At 38.5% G+C, this 22,227-nt stretch overlaps 1 protein-coding gene across 1 annotated transcript in view; it reads right to left on the bottom strand.

Moving 5' to 3' along the window:
- Positions 1-22,227, bottom strand: part of LOC115209072 (mitogen-activated protein kinase 1) — a 96,891-nt gene that overhangs the window by 23,268 nt on the left and 51,396 nt on the right. Inside the window, exons 2-3 of the mRNA XM_029777164.2 lie at positions 11,620-11,746; positions 761-816 (exon numbers count right to left, since the gene is read on the bottom strand). Of these exons, the coding sequence (XP_029633024.1) occupies positions 761-816; positions 11,620-11,746 (183 nt within the window). The remainder of the gene's footprint in view (positions 1-760; positions 817-11,619; positions 11,747-22,227) is intronic.

The raw sequence follows: 22,227 nt of genomic DNA, 5'->3' as shown, positions 1-22,227 counted from the left end.
CATTGTCAGTTGTTTAGACAGTGTCACGTGACAACTAGTTAGTGCTGGCTGCTGGAGCATACCAGGGAGTATTTAAAGGGAAATTTGGCAGGATGATCAGTCGCCTGCTGACACTCGTTGATGCTGCATCGAAGAGGCCAGGGAACAGAAGAAAAAAGGAGAAAGAAGAAGATGAAGACACCTCCAAAAGGGGGTAGCACCACATCGAAAACGGCAGAGGAGTAGGGGCCGAAACCAGACGTGGTTCCTCCTGATGATGTCTCTAGCCACTGGATCCTCTATAAAGGAGCTGTTGAGGTAGCAAACCATGAAACATGATTGGAATCCCTCCTTTAGAATTTCTTAGATTTTAAGAATAAATTACCAAAAACAAAAAAAAAGTCAAATATTTCACCTCTCCAAAACTCTACATAAAATAATATTTTGTTATTCAGAAACTAAAATATTCTTTAAAATCCACAACACTATATGTATATTGCGCAATTGCTATGCATACAGAAAATGCACCCTGTTAGTTATTGATATTTCATATTTTTAGGAAATTTAGAAAAATAATCTAAAAGGTAATAAAACTTTATTACAATTTTGTGGGATTTTTCCCAAAACAGAGAAAGAACAATTCACACACACACACACACACACACACACATGCATGCAGAAAGATAGACAGACAGGTATATGAAGCCTAATGGCTATCACAAAACAGAAAGAGAATTTTTAGTTGAGTAAATATGAGAAAAAGAGATTCTTTGAAGGATACACATCTTTCATCTCATCCACGGATGGATGCCTAATGATGTCTTGAATATTAATAACCTGAAATGAGAAGGAAAAAAAAGAATTAAATTTTACATAAAGGAGAAACATGTCATTAACATGGATCAACATGGAATGTAAGACACAAGTGTCACTAATGTAGTCATGGAGTATCATGGAATAACATGGTGTAACACATCTTAGAACATGAGACATGGCAAATGTGTTTGAAATTTGACAAAATATTTAAAAGCAATGAAATAATATTAAATATTTCCAATGATATTTCACAAAAAGTTATTTCCCTTCTGTCAATATTTGTGGAAATAATTTCGAGGAAATGAATGGTGCAGATGTGGCTGCTGGGTTGGGAAGTATGTAGTAAAGGGTTCAATCCCACTGCATGGCATCTTGGACAAATATCTTCCACTATAGCCCCAAGACAATCAATATCATGTGAGTAGATCTGGATTTGGCAGACAGAAGCCCACTGTGTGTGTGTGTGTAGAATATGAGGAGTTTAGTTCACTGGTGATGTAAACGAATAGGTACGCTGAGTAAGTGCCATAATTGGTCACCCATTAGGTTCCAAGGTCACAGCTGAGGCTGGAGCTAAGGATCCATATTAGAAGGTATATATTAGAGGAAAAGGACAACAAAAACCAAGGCAGGACAGGTATCTCAAGTCATTTATGATAATTTTATTAGGGTAAGGTGAATCTGAAGTCTTACAGCTGTTTCTGGGATATCTCAAGTGATAGGCTAGCATGTCCATACATTGGGTGTTCCTGTCATATTCTTTTATCTTATTCCCTTATAAACTATGAATTTCCCTGTCTAGAACTTTCATACTCATCTTGTCTCTGATGACGGAACACCCAGTGTACAGACATGCTAGCCTATCACTTAGGATATCCAAGAAACAGCTGTAAGACTTCAGATTCACCTTACTCTAATTAAATTATTGTAAATGACTTGAGATACTCGTCCTGCCTTGGTTTTTATCGTCCTTTTCCTCATTTACATAGGCGCAGGAGTGGCTGTGTGGTAAGTAGCTTGCTTACCAACAACATGGTTCCAGGTTCAGTCTCACTGCGTGACACCTTGGGCAAGTGTCTTCTACTATAGCCTCGGGCCAACCAAAGCCTTGTGAGTGGATTTGGTAGGTGGAAACTGAAAGAAGCCCATCATGTGTGTGTGTGTGTGTTTGTCCCCCCCCCCCCAACATTGCTGGACGACCAATTGTGGTGTGTTTATGTCCCCATAAATTAGCAGTTTGGCAAAAGAGACCGATAGAATAAGTACTAGGCTTACAAAGAATAAGTCCTGGGGTCGATTTGCTCAACTAAAGGCCGCAGTCAAAAGACTGAAACAAGTAAAAGAGTATATATATATATAGGACTGTGATTTCATAGGGGTATGTAAATGTTGTATATTGTGTATAAAAAAAAAATCTAACACTGGGGTGTATATATATATATATATATATATATATAATATATATTTGTATGTGTACACCTTTGTCTTGTAAAGAAGTATCAGCACCATCAGCAGAAACATTGTTTCTAGTTTTCTGTGAAAAACTGCAGGGGTGGGTGGGGGAATATTACTTTATTTGAAAATAGGTGAAGGTTGGTGACAGGAAAGGCATTCAGCTGTAGAAAAGCTGTCGGAACAGATTCTGTCTGACCCATGCAAGCATAAAAAAGTGGACATCAAAACGATGATGACGATGATTAAATAGGATTGGATTTTGAACTAAAGCAATTCACTTTTGCAAAATTACTACTACTACTACTAAATCATGATCATCATCCACATCGTTGCTTCTACATCTACGTCCTCTATGTGACAGCACTCTATGGTTTGATGCTCTACTTAGCACCAGCCATGGTCTGTTTTCCAAGTAAGGTGCTTTCATTACACTTGCTCTTCACAAATCAAAATTTGACAAAATCCTCAAACTATATAACAATGATTCACAGTGGGATGTAAATGTAACAAAACCATCAGTCAAATGGAATCAATGCAAAGACACACAGATGTGAATGCTGATACACACAAACGCACACATATCTAACTATGTAAACTCAAGTTTCCATACATTCTCCATTTACAAATTCCACTCACTAGCAAATACTTTATTATTATTATTATGTCTTGAATAAATTTCTTCTATTATGGCCTGACATCATAATAGAAAACATTTACCAAAGATGCCACAAAGTGGCGTCTTCAGTAAACTCCTTAACCAAACAAACCCCTTAACCACGGAGTTATGCCTACGCCTATATTCTGAAATTATTCACATTGTTTGTTTTTTTTAATTCCTCTCTATCTTTGGAAGAATCAGATTTCTCTAGTCTGTCCATATTTTTGTCTCAAGTACCACAGATTTATAATGGTCTCACCTAAATATTCTGTAGGCAGAGCAGGAAGAAACTACATTATTTCTGCCAAAATATTTGGGAGTCTAGAAAACTGAGCAGCCTAGAAAACATAATTGTTTCTGGTTTAGAGAGAAAGTCAGCAATTTTGAAAAGGTGGGAGCTTAACTGACACCATCAACCCAAGTATGTGACTGGTACTTTAATTAACTCTGAGAAAATGAAAGGTTAAGCTGACCTTGGCAGGATCTGAACTTACAACCTAAAGAACAAAACTAAATGCAGCAAGACTCTACCAACGTTCACCACCCACTCCCCTCAAAACGACTTCCATTATAATGAACATACATTGGTCGTTAAAGGGTTTTACAGTTGAATATTTAAGCTTATCAAGATTCATTGAAATTTCCAGACAAGTCATCCTGGAATGCGTATATTCTTTGAAGGAATGGCTGAATGGTTATGTTATTTGCTTCATAAATATGAGGTTACAGTTCTGACTGAAAGGAGCAAAAGACAGACTTATGACAAAGAAGAAATTTGGCATTTTCTATAGGGTAACCTGGGGGCCACAGGTCAGATCTATGACTGGTGCAAGACTTTAACCATATAAAAGGTGAGGTGAGGGTTTAAAAGTGTTGTAAAAAGAGCCATAAAAATTAAGAGACAGGCTTGGAAAGACTGGGAAAAAAAAAGTGGGCAATAGACAGCAATGTCCATCAAATAGAAGAAAGTTAGGAGTGAGACATTTGCTAGAAGGGAGTTAAAGGTTTTTATGTTCTGCAACTTGAGGAATCAGGTGTGAGGTCTTCTATATTGCTAGAGAATGTTCTAGAGAAAATCATGATGTCATTAGAAGTATAAATGCTGATGATGGTGTAACTGCTTTTTTAGTGAGGCAGAGAAATGCTTTTATGAGAGGTGTTTGAATTTGAAGAATGCCTGGAAGAGAGATGACCTGGAAACAAAGTCAACTGAAGGAACAACAATAGAAATTGACAGCAGTGGGGTAGGTTAGGGTCATTAAGGATATGAAGGCAGTCGGACTGATGGATCTTGTCATTGAGATACTGAAAATATGTGGCAAGGTAGGTCACACGCTAATCATGCACAGCATCAGTCGTTCAGTAGAGGAAGGTGTCACACCTAATGATTGGCAGAGAAAAGTATCATTGTTAAAGTACATCCAGAGAAAGGGAGCTACAGGTTACAGAAAGAGTTATAGATTAACAAATCAGGGACAGAGCCTCAGGGAGATGTAGTTCAACCCTAAGAGAAAGTGCTACTACTAGTGCCCACTTCCTGATCAGGCAACAGCAAGTAGAAGATTATAGATAACATTTCCTACTTCTGAACAATTTCAAGTCAAACAACTTGGGATTATCCACAAACTAAGTGCCATAGATCTTCTTGATCAGATTTTGGTAAAGAAGCTATTTTTATATTAACTTTGAATTGGAATTCATAGGTAAAGTCTCTGGTTAAAGAAATTCCCTGACTACCACAGATTTATTAGAATTTCCATATTTCAGTTCAAAACAGAATCAAGGAAGTGATTTCTGTTTTTCACATTGTGATCTCATCTTAATCTGCAACAATGAACTCTGTATACATAAAAGCCACCATGTGTTGATAATAAATGTACACATGTGTATTTATAGCATGTATAAAAGATAGACAATCAATCAAGTATGCTGACTCACACTGGCTGTGTGAAAACACACACACACACACACGTTATGCTGAAAAGAGTGAAAGGTTTTGCAATATGTTGGTAACTTATTTGCTTTATTCATCAAATTACAACAAAAGCAGCCAAGAATTCAAAGAAGAGGCCATCATCATCATCGTTTAACGTCCGTTTTCCATGCTAGCATGGGTTAGACGGTTCGACCAGGGTCTGATCTGGCACAGTTTCTACAGCTGGATGCCCTTCCTAATGCCAACCACTCCGTGAGTGTAGTGGGTGCTTTTTACGTGCCACCGGCACAGGTGCCAGACGAGGCTGCCAATGGCCACAATCGGCCAGCCTCAACTGGCACCTATGCAAAATGTTTGAGGCCACCTTTTTTTGCCAGTTCTTTGATCCCATGCTGCTATTAGTTCTTGCCGTTTGTGACAAAGAATTCCTTCACTGAAGCTTCCACCTCCTCCTAGTTGATGAAGTGTTGCAGGAAGTGAGTCAAAGATTGGAACAAATAATAATCCAAGAGAGATAATTTTTCTGCAATTCTAAGGTGCATAAGCAGTGGTTAAGCAAGGGTCAGCATCCAGAATCTGTTGCCAACCATGAGTGTTCCAAAGATAAGGTGATACTCTGTGTCTGGTGGAATTATGCAGGGATAATTTGCTCTGAGTTGGTTCCAGACAGTCAAACCATCAATGCCAACCTGTACTCTGAAGAACTGGAGTGGATAAATGCCATTGTGTGGCAACAATAGCCAGCATTGGTTAACAGGAAGCGAGCTCTTCTGCAGCAAGACAACGCAAGACCTCATACAGGTTGAATGACCCAGAATAAACTTCAGGGACTTGAGGGAATTGAATTGATGCCACACCCAGCACACAGTCCAAATCTAGCCCCCTCAGATTATTGCTCAATCCAATCCATGGCTCACTTCCTGCACTGGAAATGCTTTATGAACCAAAAGGAGGAAGAAGCACTAGTGAAAAAGTTCCTTGCCTCAAAGGGCAAGAACTGGTATCAGCATGGTATGAAAGAACTGGCAGAAAAATGACTTCAGGCATGGCAACACGATGACCTCTTCCTTGGATGCTAGGCAGCTTTTGTTGTAATTTGATGAATAAAGCAAATAAGTTACCAAAATATTGCAAAACTTTTCACTCAGCACAATGTGTGTGTGTGTGTGTGTGTGCGCGCGCGCGTGTACACACAAACACACCGAGCATAGCACAACACTTCAGACTTCTTTGAGTTTCTATCTATCAAACCCAATCACGTTTTGCTTGACCCAGGGTTATAGTAGCATGGCACTTGCCCAAGGCATCATGCAGTGGAACTGAACCTAAAGCCATGTGGTTGATAAGCGGACTTCAGGCCTCCATCTATAGCTACAACACTTTCATAACTAATCACAAAATAATCTCATACTCCATGTTAGTCACAACACATCAGAATGCGATAAGCAAGGATAATATTCAAACATTCTGATATTCACCATTCAAAAGTAGAACCGACTCCCAGAATGACCTTCCTATAAAGCTGACTCTTCAGCAGAACTGACTCCCAGAATGACCTTTCTATAAAGCTGACTCTTCGGCTGGCATAACAACCATAAATCACATTAGCTTTTGTTGTTACATGTCCAGTTTCTGATTGTTCTGAGATAAGAATACGATTCAACAATCCAAAGTTTAGAAGACAAAGTCAAAACTAGACTGTTGCAATACAGGAAAAATGCCCAAGTAATAGCTTCTAATAAGTCTTTAGTTCTTTAAACCCATTGAACCATAATGCCAAGCTAAAAGATAACATGTTGGTATTCCACTCTTGAAGAAATGACCATCAGTCACATATATGAACATCAAGTTAAAAAAAATAAAACTAATATGACAAACTCAAACTTCAGATGTAATGGACTTGACACAACACTAACCGTCAAAATGGACGGCTGCACTTTTGACTCAATCAGATCTAAAAAGGTCAACACAACAATTGACTGTGAGGATAGTTCCTTTAATGTTTGATCTAAGATCACTTTGAGTGATGTTTTAATACAGTTCACAGTAACAATCAATTCCTTGTAATCTGACTTTACACCAATCTTGGTGCCATTGATGTTAACACATCATCATCCTTCCAAAGTCCACTTTTCATTCTGGCATCAGCTGGACACAGTCTACAGAGGCAGATTTCCTACAGCTTGAAATCCTTTGTTGCCAATCCTCACCTGTTTCCAAGTAAGGAATATTTTCCTCACAATCAGACATGTTTTTATCAACCAAATCCATTAAAAAGCCTTTGGTCAGTCTGAAGCCATAGTAATATACCATTACTTAGGGTACCATACAGTAGGACTGAACTTGAAACTATGTGATTGGGAAGCAAATTTTACACCCACCTGCACCTGCTACAAAGCCACCGTAACCATTAGCTTTAGTCCTTGAAAGAGATTGGACTTGGCTAAAGGTATTCAAGAACCAGGATACTAAGAGGAGTGATGAACAAAGTCTGAAGATGACTACGGTTACTAAGGAATAAAGGGTACCATCATGTGGGTAAAGATAGGATTCGTATACAGCTTTCTGTTTGAAATGAAGAAGCAACTACCACTGCAGTAATTATCGTTATTAGGTAGTTAAGAAAATATCAGACATTCTTGTAGATTGCTTAAATATGAAACCAACTGAAGCAATTAGTTTGACTAGGTTTTAATTAGTCAGACAGTTTCTCTAACAGATTTATCAGTTCAGCCACCAGAGGTCACTGTTATCTCAAGAGCCTATGACAGTTGGTAAAATTATTATATCTTTTACTGAAAACTACTTCCTCTATTTTACTTCCTCCCCTCAACTCTCACCTCCCCCACAAACAATGCACACAATTACACACACACACGCATACACACACTATCCCTCTGGGACCCTTACTCATACATTATTAACAATGACTAACCTTAATATTAACATTAACTATACTAACCTATCATTTTACCCCCTTACTAGTGCAGCCCCTCCTTTAGAAAATAGTAAATATATGATGTAAGACTTTCCTAAATGGTTGAAGGTTGTAGTAAAAGAAAAATAAACATTTCTCTGGCTTCGGAAGAAGGAAAGTAATTCACAGAACTGAAGAACAAACCACAAAATGTTTCCTCTCCACCATTAAAATGATACAGAATATGGTTTGGGTGAGGATAATAAACCACAACCAATTATATGAGAAGTTTAAAAATATATTTTATGCCACACTACATGGCTGTCCAACCCATGACAGCAAGAATAAACCACAGGTGGTAAAAGGATTATGGTGGTTATTATGATGAGCTGTTAAGAACATGTATTCTTGGGTTTGTTAATTTAGGAGGGCAAGGAATAGTGTCCACACCTTTTTAGAAAACATAGAACCATGAGAAGTAGAGATAATGGGGACAGGTTACTGCAGATTAATAAAGAAATAAGGATGCAAGGAGGGAGAAAAACAACATTTGTATAGACAGGGTGTGTAAAATAAGAGACTATGAATGAGAAGGAGAATGGGTAGATGTTGGAGTGTATTTGGAGACAGTATTTCGTAAGAGATTCTGACAGAAGACTAAAAGACAGGGATTGATGGTAAGTCAGTTTGAATGATGGTGAAAGATGTCAGTCTAGATTGGGACAGAATACAGATGTGTCTGGCTGGTGGACTTTCTGAATAGTTTCAAAAATTATCACGTGAAAATAACTGCATGAATCCCTTCATAACAAAAGGACTGTTATGGAATGATCTAGAAATATTGATTTCGAATTTTGGCACAAGGCCAGCAAGTTCAAGGAAGGGAAATGTCGATTACATAGACTCCAGTGCAACTGGTCCTTATTTTATCGACCCTGAAGAGAAGCAAGGGCAAAATGGTCCTCAGTGGCATTTGAACTCAGAATGTAAAGATAGACAAAGTACCAGGAAGCATTTTGCTTGGCATCTTAACAATTCTGCCAGCTCGCTGCCTTACAATGATCTACAAATACTGACATAAATAAGACTATCAATTAGTGCAACATCTTTGTTAAATTGTATTCCATTCATGAAAAGACAAAAACAAAACAAAAAAGTGTTCTTGTTCTTATTGTAAAGTATTGGATGTATTTATCACATATATGTAATAGAGGTGAATTCCCAGACGATTGCAAGACAATACTCAAACTTTGTAATCTTAGCTGACACCAGGCGCGACAAGGGTTGAAACTGGAGACAACTGGTCACACATGACTAACTCCAGAAGGAGCTCTGTTCCACTCACAACTCTCTAACAAAGGGAAATAGAATGTCAATGATACCAGTGGATCGATTACCGAATTTAGTTCTCACTTCCCTAGAATCAGTACCAGTGAAATACTGGGGATGCTTCCAATATTCCAAATCCATATTTACCAACTTCACATTTTGTTTTATGCTTCAGTAGCCAGAAATTGGTTGAAACAATCCTTGTACACACCAACCAATCAGCTCTTTGTTCTTTTATTGTTTCTTTCTATTCCATTCTGTCTCTCACATATTGGTTTCAAATACTGGCACAAGTCCAGCAAGTTGGGGAGGGGAATAAGTCAATTACATCGACCCCAGTGCTCAACAGGGACTGGCTTTATCAAGTCTGGAAGGATGAAAGGCAAAGTTGACCTCAGTGGAATTTGAACTCGGAACATAAGGACAGACAAAATGCTACTAAGCATTTTGTCCAACATGCTAAAGATTCTACCGGCCCCACTGCTTTCTGTGACTCGTAGATTGCTGACAGTGTAAGTCCATGTTGTCGTTGTCGTCATCATTTAACATCCATGTTTGATGCTGGCATGAGTGACAGGATCCAATATGTCTGAAGAGAAAGCACCATATTCCAGTCTCTGCTTTGGCATGGTTTCTCAGCTGGATGTCCTTCCTAATGCCAAACACTTTACAGCATGTATTGAGTACTTTTTCTTCTCCTGATACCAGCACTGATGAGGTCAGCACACAGCCCGCAAGACTTAGATCTCCTTCAACTGAATGGGGGCTACAGTAGAGAGCAAGATGGCTTTATGCTATGAGATGAGAGTTTAAAGTGAGAAGAAGGGGCCGAAACAGAACAGGTACCTATATGGCTACTGAAAGATGGAATTGAAAGGAGATAAAAGCGATGATGGTGAGACATGAGAGTGGCCCCTTAAGATGAAGTAGTGAGGGGAGAAGAGGAAGTGTGGGTGGGTACAAGTTGCAAGAGTGTATAGGGGAGAGTAAGAGAGAGTGATAGGGAATGGGTAAGACTGATAAATAAGGGAGGTAGATAAGAGAAGCTGACAACTGTAGGGGTTGGGTAGGGCTGGAGGTAGGGGGCTGGCAGTGGTGACCAAGGCTACAGAGATGGGGAAAGGTAGGTCAGAGGGTGGTGAAGAGCAGTGTAATCTTTAAAAAATAAAGAAACCAAAAGTTCCAGACAGTTTTCACTTGCCCATACCACAAGGATGGGCCAAAGAAATAATAATGCTCTGGTTTAAATAGTTTCCTCTATGAAAGTTACAACTTTCTTGTAAGTTACTTGGTGACCCTGTCAGTGCAGGTGCTACATGAAAAACACTGGTGCTGGTGCCACAAGAAAAGCACCCAGTGCTCTTTGTAAAGTGGTTGGTGTTAGGAAGGGCATCGAGCAGTAGAAACCATACCAAAAGAGACAAGCAGAACCTGATGCAGCTCCTAACCTTGCCAGATCCTGTCAAATCCTCAAACTCCTGCCAGAAAATGAATCTCTCTTTTTACTCTTTTACTTGTTTCAGTCATTTGACTGCGGCCATGCTGGAGCACCACCTTTAGTCGAGCAAATCGACCCCGGGACTTATTCTTTCTAAGCCCAGTACTTATTCTATCGGTCTCTTTTGCCGAACCGCTAAGTGACGGGGACGTAAACACACCAGCATCGGTTGTCAAGCAATGCTAGGGGGACAAACACAGACACACAAACATACACACATACATATATATATACATTATATACGACAGGCTTCTTTCAGTTTCCGTCTACCAAATCCATTCACAAGGCATTGGTCAGCCCAAGGCTATAGCAGAAGACACTTGCCCAAGGTGCCACGCAGTGGGACTGAACCCGGAACCATGTGGTTGGTAAGCCAGCTACTTACCACACAGCCACTCCTGCGCCTAATGTTAATCCATGATGATGAAATTGGAGGAATACATTTGTTATGGGTTCAGAATTGCTGCATGTAGCAGATGGTTATGGGTGGATGCTTACCATATGCAAGGCCAACATCTACATGGATTATTTTCAATATTCTTAAGAATTCTCACATACCTTGACAACATCTGTCAAAAGTAAAGAAGTTGTCCTTCATCTCAATGGACTTTCAGTCACCATATGAGAAACTCTCCATTAATTAACCCACAAAGAGGGAGATGCATAAAAATTAAGCATCATCATCATCATTGTTTAACATCTGCTTTCCATGCTAGCATGGGTTGGACGATTTGACTGAGGGCTAGCGAACCAGAGGGCTGCACCAGGCTCCAATCTTGATCTGGCAGAGTTTCTACAGCTGGATGACCTTCCTAACGCCAACCAATCCGAGAGTGTAGTGGGTACTTTTTACATGCCACCGGCACGGGGGCCGGTCAGGCGGTACTGGCAATGACCTCGCTCGAATCTTTTTACACATGCCACTGGCACAAGTTTGTATAATTCTATATTAACGAACCCTCCCAATGAGACATGAACATTATCGTTATTGTAATTTCAGGAAAGAAAGTGTTTAGTTAAGATCAACTCACATTTTCATGTTTAAATCTTGTAAGAATCTTAATTTCTCGCAATGTCCTTTGACAATATGTCTGGTGTTCAAATGGGGAGATTTTCTTGATGGCCACTTTCTTCATTGTTTTATTATCAAAAGCTGATCTGTAATAGATAAAAAACATTCAACATTATTATTATTATTAATAATAATAATAAAAATAAATAGTTTCAAATTTTAACACTAAGTCAGCAATTTCTGGAAAGTGTAGGAAAATATGGTTGTTAAAGACATGGGAACCGACTTGCAGCAGAAACCAGAGAAAATACTGTGTTTCAGATTTCTTTAACTGAATGGTAAAAGAGAAATTTAAGTTTTAAATTTCATTTCTTTCTCTGAAAATTTTTTTTTTATAAGATCAAAAATGGAAAATTCTAACCATAAAATGTTGCCAGGATATATAACAGGATATATCACTCCCTACACCTATATAAGGACTCTCAACAACCTCGGACAACTCCTTATGAAGATTCCCACATTCTTTAAATAGCTGCAATTCTACCACAAAGGCTGGGTTTCCTCTTTAAAACCAAATATAACTCCAGCCACAAACAGCCGCTGTTGGCCCTTCAAACATCACAAATATCTTTGTCAAATCGGTACACAGGCATCCACAAAGGTGCACCCACTACACACACACACACTCACACAGTCTCCATTTCAGAAAACTCTCTTGATTTATATATTTGATATATTATACAAACATGGATCACTCACACAAAGTATTCAGAGCCTCTCAGCAAGCCACGGATGTGAAATAATCCAATTTCCAATCAGCACACATCACCATTCATTAACTGTCGTGTGAAGCCATGACCTGGCAAGGAGCTCTGACTACTGCAACAAGTATTCAGTCTATTCCTCCATACCAAAGTCTACTTTTGTTGTTACATAAATGGTTAATCATTACATATATATAACGCCATGTTGGATCGTTAGCCCCTACACGCAATTTTCTTCTCTCCTTGTTTCTTTTCTGTGTATCTTTCTGTTGAAGAGTGTAGGATCGAAATGTAAAAGACTTGTTTTATTTCTATTCCTGAGCGCAATACTAATACATTATTTGTTTGTACTCCACCTGCCTTCGACTTTTGTTTATTTTGGTAAACCTTCCCGTTATCCCTCTCTCTCTCTTTCGGAGAGGCACTGAGCAGCTATACGCACACATACACACACGGCAGTAACTTCCACCTACCGAGATATATATATATATATATATATATAATACTAGCAGAGACACCTGTCGTTGCTCGGCATTAAAATGGCATAGTTTGTTGAAACAAGTGATATGGAAAAATGCAGCATTGTCAACAAAACATTTGTGGAGTAGATGATGGGCTAATTTGACTAAGCAACATGCAATGCATCTGTTTGGAGTATTTCAGGCCCTAACCTGTGGGGGTTTTGTGATTTTTGAATGCACCGAGAAGCTATCTGTGGATATATTCTCTTTTGCAGCAGTTGGCTCTGTGTCTAACACGACCCATCATCTGAAATGTTGACACCTTCTTCGGATTTGGTGTCCCTACATGACTCATAAAGTAAATTTGGAAGAACTGTGGTTGTTCATATATGGGTAACAGGGAATCAATGAGGTGATAGACTTGCCCTTATCTATCTTCTTAGATGCACCAAACGATGTCATTTGCAGAGTTGTATTGTCTGATATTTTTCAGAAAATCCTTTGACTGGATGGAAATACCTTCTAGAAGATCCATAAGAGGTTGAGAAGGAGCTGGTAGTGCTGGCGATGTTACCTGACCACCTGAGCAGCACATACCATTTGTTTCATTTGAAAACTTTAAAGCTCTACAGAAAAGACAATTCGTGTTTAGCACACCAATTTGGACAGAGTTATTATCCCTATAAGAATGGGATGGATCATATCTAAAAACAGCTTCGGGAATTGTGAAGAATGAATTTGTACGTAGTCTGTTTCTGAGAGCTATTCTATTGGACCTCTGTCTAATCATTAAAACATTGGTTTAATGATCCAGCATTAAGTGCTGCAACATGCATTTGCTGATGTTGAGAAAATCTCATCTAGCATCTCTCTTCAGACTCTCACCTTCGGTTTTCTACAATCCTCCTTGCTTTATACTTGTTTCTGGAGAGATTACGTCTTCTTTGGTGGCATATTTTCCCCAATATTGTAAACAAAAAATTATGAACACAGAAAGAAATTATACCTTAATCCCTATTTTTGTAAGCAGTTGTATCCGTAAAAATTTTATTTCAAGAGAGCAGAAATTGAAAGAAGATAAAGCGAAAAGAACAGAGAAAGAAAGTGAAAGAAGTATGTACATCTATATCAAATGGACGTGTGTGTGTGTGTGTGTGCATGCTTGTGTAAGTGAGAGAGAAAGAGAGATAGAGTGAGTAAGTGAAGGTGTGTGTCGTGATGATTGACATCTATTAAGGTACACACACATATAGAAAATGTGACGTCATTGTATAAAATTTTTACAATAGTTGATTTATGGAAAAAATTCCGTTAAACTTTTGATGCAAATATATAAATGAAAATTAAGTTTAATTAGTAGCCAAAATAGTACTGAAACTTTTGATACTCCAAACGTCAAAATATGTGACTCGGTTTTGGAAAGTATAAGGAATATATAATATCAATGAAGCAGACTTCTACATGGTCGCTAGACCTGGTAGAAATAGCAGCCAAATCTCCTTCAAAACACCCTACTGTTTTAATCTGACAATTCTGCTTATTATGTAGTTTGAATGAGAAACTGTAACTAAAGATTATGATTATTAACCCCACAGAGAGAGAAAAGAAGAGAGACACAGCATAGTGACAGTTTTGGCTGACTGTCATCCTGTACTCCCCTTATTGCTAGCGAAATGGTATGTGCTGGCTGTCTGAGCAACCGGTTGTTTTGATGGCGGAACAAACAGGACATAAAGATTACAAAAATAGCAATTCTCACTTTCAAACTAACGATTTCAAAAATCTTTTTAGATTACGGAATGCCCCGCTCTCTCATGCATCCATGTTTAAAATTTCAGCGCGATCGGATGAACAATACTCGAGTTATAAGCATATAAACAGACAGATGGAACGGATTTTATATATGAAGATAAATAATATATAAGTATATGAATATATACATACATATATGTACATACCTACATATATATGTATATATACATGCATATATGGGTAGAGGACATAAAAAAAATGTAGACAAAATAAGAAATGAGAACAAAAACATAGAAAACGAACCTTTTTTCAAACAATTAAAGAAACAAACAAACAGAAACGAGACAAGCAACATAAAGAACATTCCCTTAATCAGCTGTTCCCTATTTCTATCTTCAAAACGTTTCGAAGGTAGGGACAAGACATGACGTCGTTAAAACAGTCCTTCCCACAAAGCAAATTAAATAAAATTTGTGATTTTTTGCAGAGGGTTAAAGTGGTAACAAAAACAGGACAGTGAGAACAAAACAGTAAAAACAAACAGTGAGGGCTGTTAAACCAAAACGATGTGAAGTGGTGAACGCTGGAAAAACGAGCTTTGAGAAGAGACAGATAAAAGTACGTCTTGTCTTTAGGAAGGATGTGGAAGAAAGATGGATAGCCGTTGGTCACGTGTGAGCAACAAGATAGTCAAGGAGGAAGAGTGAGAGAGGGAACAGTGAAGGGGAGAGAAGAATAGGGAAAGGGTGGGAGAGAAAAACAGAAAGGAAGAAGAACAAGAGAGGGAGATAGAAAGAATAGAGATAGAATAAGAGTGCGCATCGTAATTATTAAGTCAAAACTTACTTGGAAATGGATGCGTGGCATTTGATCTTATAAATAATATAAATAATATATAAGTATATGCATATATACATACATACATATATGTACATAACTACATATATATGTATATATACATGCATATACCACCACTAAACTGTGTCCTTTCCCTGTCGTTTCAAGCAATGACATCAATAGCTGTTTCTGTTCATTCCAATTTGCTAACTTTACATAACACTGTTACCTAACATTGCACAACCCCCTTGAAAACTTCTCCCCACTCATATAATCGTCAGATCTTCAGAACTCCCAAACAGCAACAACCCTAACTACACAACATCTCTATCTGTCTGGTTATTCCTCTTCCACATTCTAAGAGAATAATATTCAAAGATTACTGTTGCTGATCCTCCTCTTTAGACAAATTCAATTTCAAAAATCCAGCAAATTACATAATATTCATCTTCTATCAAATATCAGACATATTCGATTATACATAAAAAGAATATTTTAATATTGTGTCAAAACGGCAACAACAAACAGCAATAAGAATTTTAAGTAATAAATACAGAAACTTTTTTCTATCAAAATACTTTGAGACTATTTATCTTTCAACTTATACTTTATTTTCAAGTTAGTTTTTCTCTTATGGAATGTGAAAATGTAAATGAGATAATGAAAATTTATAGAAGAAAATATTTCTCAGCATTAAATAAACATCTCGGCAATGGCAGAAGCATCCATTTCAAAGAAGAAGAATTATCAAACTTCTTCCTGTCAAATTATGTTTCTATGAGATTAGGAAAGTGAAGAATTCCTCAGACCACGACCCATGTTTTTTTCTGTCTCTCAATTAGAACAACTTCCAATACTTAAATAGAAAATGATTAATCTTACTCGTAAATATTAGAAGCCTTGGTTTTTCACTTTCTTGTAATCTTACCTGAAAACTAACACTCTTGAAGAATGCAGTCATTATCATAACTCTTTTACGGTAATACGTTACTTACTAAAATTCACACACACACACACCTTAATAAAGCTATAGTTACAGTGTATTAATTTGTGGAACTGCCTGACTAAATACTTCTCAAGATATTAACAAATGAAAATAAAATCAAGACAATTATCCAAAATCAATCAAATTTATCAATATAAAAATATTTCGAAAGATCTATTTATTGTTTGTAGCCATGTCAGTAACAGATGTCATTACGACAGCTGGCAACATTAATGGGCATGTTGGTCAACACCATGATGGCTACTCTGGAGGTCAAGGGAATGGTACAAGACATGCAAAAGAATCAAGATTATTGGAGTTCTGTGATGCCGATGATCTCATGATTTGAAACCTTATCTTCAGGAGATGTCTCAGACACCTGACTGCTTACCAATCAAGTAAGGACACAAACAAGACAGACTTTATTCTATCCATGCAATGGAATAGACAAAGGATTATAAAATGTCATGTCCTTTTGAGGTGAAGAATGAACCATCCAGATAGATCAGTGGTTAATGATTCACAGACAAAAGATTATTTGGGGAAAGAAGAACTGAAAGGTGAAAAAACTTTCAATGATTTCTGCATTTAGAGAGAGATTTACTGATGCCTAGGGGCAATAAGGAAGGGGAGATAAAGGTTTATAACATGGGAACAAGATTAAAAGTTTCTACGAGATAATCTATTGGGGGTGGAGACCAAACCCGTGGCTGGTGTGTAAAAACATGGCAGTGGAACAGTTCTATGCCAGAGCAACAAAGAGACAGGCTTGGAAAGACCGGAAATTTAAGGGGTTATCAGGAAGCGAATATCCAAATGGCTAAAAGAGTAGTTTAAACCTCTGTACAATCCATGTAAAGAGTTGCAGTCAGCAAGGTGAGACTCAGCAATAAATTCAAGTGCTGCCTGACTGGCTCCCATGCCAGTGGCACGTAAAAAGCACCATTTGAGTATGGCCGATGCCAGTACTGCCTGACTGGCCCCTGTGCTGGTAGCATGTAAAAAGCACCCCCCTATACTCTTGGAGTGGTTGACATTAGGAAGGGCATCCAGATGTAGAAATCTTGTCAAATCAGACTGAAGTCTGGTGCAGCCTCCTGGTTTGCCAGTCCTCGGTCAAACCGTCCACCTCATGCCAGCATAGAAGGTGGATGTTAAACAATGATGATGATGATGAAAGCAGCTCATCAGGACTTGGTTCTCGATCCAACACCACCACCACTATTTATTGTAGCCTCTAAACTATAACAGAGGAATTTAGGATTGACTATCCTTAAGAAGTCCTGTATACTGACAGCTCTTGGAGCAGAATCAGTAAAAGAATTGAAGCAAATTTCAAAGAGAAGCAAAACCTGGAATTGAAAGATCTTAGTTAACAAAGGCAAAGTATGAAGGGAGAAGACTGGACCCTGATACAATCAAAGAAATGGTCATGCTTATATTGCAGAACAGGTTTCAGTAAAAATTCTATATGGTGGGCCCAGTATGAATAATGGACTCACAAAAGATGTAGTGGGATCACAAGCAGGTTAATAGGAAAGGTAGATTTCATGTTCAGAAGGTGCACCACACCACTAGAGAAATAGATACTGTCTCAAATGTCAGGACAGCTCCTTTGAAGTTTTGCTACTTGGGTACCCTAATTAGCAGCAGGAGTGGCTGTTCAGAAAGTATAGAAGTCAAAATAAGGTTGGGGAAAGTTGACAAAGCTGTTGTCTTTGTTGGCAACAAATGGCTTCTCTCTAAAAATGAAGGACAGATTATATGAAGTTTGTATGCAAAATGTTATGCTGTGAGACATGGGACTTGGAGGTAGATACTTTGTGAAGACTAGAAAGAAAGGAAGCAAGTATGTCTCCCATGAAAAACATTCATGTTAAAAAAGGAAGGACACAGAGTATGATGTTACCCCAGATATACACACAAGTCATCATCAAAGCACTGAGGATCATTAGGGATGTGCAGGGGATGAACACGAATTAAGGATGTGGATAAAGACTTTAAAAAGATAAATGGAGAAAGGAAATAGTTTGAATCTAGGATGAAAGTGAACTGGAACATCAAGATTCATCATCAAAATCATCATCGTTTAACGTCCGCTTTCCATGCTAGCATGGGTTGGACGATTTTGACTGAGGACTGGCGAACCAGATGGCTGCACTAGGCCCCAATCTTGATCTGGCAGAGTTTCTACAGCTGGATGCCCTTCCTAATGCCAACCACTCTGAAAGTGTAGTGGGTGCTCTTTATGTGCCACCGGCACGGGGGCCAGTCAGGCAGTACTGGCAATGACCTCGCTCGAATCTTTTTACACATGCCACTGGCACAGGTGCCAGTTAGGCGATGTTGATAATGATCACACTCGAATGGTGCCCTTTTACGTGCCATGGCACAGGGGCCAGTCAGGTGGTACTGGCAATGACCTCGCTCAAATCTTTTTACACATGCCACCGGCACAGGTGCCAGTAAGGCGACGTTGGTAATGACCACGCTTGAATGGTGCCCTTTTACATGCCACCGTCACAGGGGCCAGTCAGGCGGAACTGGCAACGATCACGCTCGAATGATGACCTTTTACGTGCCATCGGCACGGAAGCCAGTTGGCTGCTCTAGCAACGATCACGCTTGGATGGTGCTCTTGGCACCCTACTAGCACGGGCACAAGTGCCAGTAAGGCGACACTGGCAACAATCACACTCGAATGGTGCCCTTTTATGTGCCACTGGCATGGAAGATTATACATATTAATTGCTAGTAACGACATAGTTTTATTTTGCAATCATAACATTACTGTCAAATGTATTTAAGATTTACAAATCAATCTTGTCGCTGTCTTTTGTGTTAGCAGTGCAATATTCTCTCTTTTAAGTTTAGCTCTACAGGTTTTCTGTACTCTAAAGAAACTCTCTTAGAGATGAAGATAATAATGATGACACTAACCATTTCGTTACCAAGTGTCTGCTGAAATACACTGTCCTTTCTTTCTATTAATTTTGAAAATAAGGAAGAATTCAGTAAAATACTTTTGTCATTCTTTTACCAGGGTGTCTGGAACAAGGATTAACATATTTTGATTGGAAAGTTTTAATTTAGATGGCTTAAAAGCAGGAAGTTTGTATGCTAGAAGCAGAAGTGGGGGGCAGTCTCAGGTGGGCTGCTATCAAAAGTGCCAACAGGTCACAGTTGAGTGATTCGTACTTATTAAACACTAGCTCTGTCAATGTATGGTAGAGCCAAAACCAGATTTCAGTAAGAGGCGGTGGGGGGGGGGCTCTTTCTTTTTGTTCTTTTTCCTGAATTTAAGAAAACTGGTTTTCACACAGGAATGTTTGGTGAATAACAAAACCAAGATATTAATGCACATTTCTTAAATGACTTGAAAGATAAGCAGGATAAGCAATGAGAAAATTATTTTCTGTAAGATTGCATTTACATCACAGCACAAGAGCAAACATTTAGTCCCCTCCCACCTCTTTCTTTCTTTCTCTCTCTCTCTCTCTCCTTAGCCATACATTTACATTGTTTTTAACATGACTGTGAAAAGTTTGAGACTTGTAAAATGACTCCCCTCTATTTTCTTCTCTCCCTACCTACTTATCTACCTATCTATCTATCTACCTCACTACCTTTATCTATTTATCTATCTATCAATCTATCGATTTATCTATCTACCCCTATCTTGCTACCTTTATCTTACCTAGCTAGCTAGTTAAATATCTCTCTCTCTCTCAGCATAATCTATCTATCTACCTTTAACAAACTAGCTACTTTTATCTCTCTCTCTCTCTCTCTCTTTCTCTCTCTCTATGCAACTAACTTTATTTCTCTTTCTTCCTCATTCGGAGCCTGCCATCTCCAGCCAGCAGAAACCACTTAATTATAACATTTATATAGATTCCGATGATCAACTTAAGCACGGTTTTATGCACAAACTTTATCCTAATCTATTTTACTTGGGTGTCTTTAAATACAACTTGCTTTTCTAATTAGCTTGAAATCAGCCAAGGTATAACAATGCTATTTCCTTACACTACAAACCAAACCTATGGAAGCTGTCCTCCATAGTGTTTCATAGACATCAGCCCGAATAGGCTTTTCCATACAATCTCATAATAGTTGGCCATCTGTACAAAAACGAAACCATTTTATTTGCTAATTTCACTGCAACTATCACTGTTGGGTGGTTGGTGTTAGGAAGAGCATCCAGCCATAAAACCCTGCCAAAACCAAAGAGTGAAGCATGGGGCAATCTTCTGCTCAGACGTCCCCTGTCAAACCTCCCACCCATGCCAACATGCAAAACGGATGAATGATGATGGTAATATCACATGATGATTATAATCTGTGTGTCTGTATCCACATACATATACACATGCACAGACATGGTATATCATTATCATTTTGAAGGTGGCGAGCTGGCAGAATTGTTATCATGCAGGGTGAAATACGTAGCCGTATTTCGTCTGCCATTACTTTCTGAGTTCAAATTCCACTGAGGTCAACTTTGCCTTTCATCCTTTCAAGGTCAATAAATTAAGTATAAGTTACGCACTGGGGTCGATGTAATCGACTTAATCCGTTTGTCTGTTCTTGTTTGTCCTCTCTGTGTTTAGCCCCTTGTGGGTAGTAAAGAAATAGGTATATCATTATCAGTTTTTTAATGTCCATTATTTCAATCTTGCATGAGGCAGATGGAATTCATTAACAGACTTTTCTAAGTCCAGATGCCCTCCCTATCACCAACCATCATCTGTTTCCAACCAAGGTGATATCCCCCCACCCCATATGGATAGACATGTTTTACACAGAAGACTGGAAAGGAACAACATTCGTTTACAATAATCATGCAAAGTCAAAACAAGGACACACACACAACAGGCTTCTTTCAGTTTCCATCTACCAAATCCACTCACAAGGCTTTGGTCAGTAAAGGGCTCTAGAAGACATTTGCCCAAGGTACCATGCAGTAGGACTGAACCCAGACCCAAGAGGCTGGGAAGCCACCCAGTATATTAATTTAAAAAAAAAAAGTCTTGACTTCTCTTTTGAAAACAGACAACTGAAGAGTATTATGGTGTTTATTTTATGAAAGGCAACAGAAATTTATGTTAATCAGCAAGGAAAGTATTTGAAGGAACGGTGTCAACCAAACATGTTTGCAGCAAACTAGTAGGGTGCCTTACTGATTAACAAGCCACTAAGAGAGACATCAGGAAGGTACATGGCTTGGAGGTTAGGGGTATTCAGCTCACGGTAGTAGGTCAGAAGTTCATTTCCTCTTCACACACTGTCTCCTTGAGCAAGACACTTTATTTCACATTACTTAAGCTCACTCAGCTGGCACAAATGGTGCGGACATGTATTTCATAGGGCAGCCTGGTCACATTCTGTGTCACACTGAATCCCTGAAAATTACATTAGGGTACACAAGTCTGTACAGTGCTTGCATGTTAACTTCACAAGCTGCCCTTCTGTTGATCATATATCAACCGGAACACTCGTCGTCGCAACTGACAAAAGGCCAGCATGAGAGACACCCTTACATAACAAATACACTTCCACAAACCAAAATAAAAATATTCAAAGTTTGTAAAAGACTCGAATAAAGAATGGGGGTCACAAGGAATAGGAAAGAGGAAACATTTTTTGAAAGGGATTAAAATATTCCACTTAATTTGGAACCCCGCCCCCCCAAAAAAACACAATTAAATTTCTGAAATTAATAACCTTAAAATACTTATGATTTAAAATATATTAATTAAGAAATAATGATATCTGCATGTATGTATATACACAACTACTGTGTGTGTATACATATACACCTATTA

This window comes from Octopus sinensis, linkage group LG1 (genome assembly GCF_006345805.1).
Source record: "Octopus sinensis linkage group LG1, ASM634580v1, whole genome shotgun sequence".
In the NCBI taxonomy this organism is placed as follows: Eukaryota; Metazoa; Mollusca; class Cephalopoda; order Octopoda; family Octopodidae; genus Octopus; species Octopus sinensis.
The sequence above is the reverse complement of the archived record's forward strand: the minus strand, read 5'-3'. Positions and strand labels throughout refer to the sequence as shown.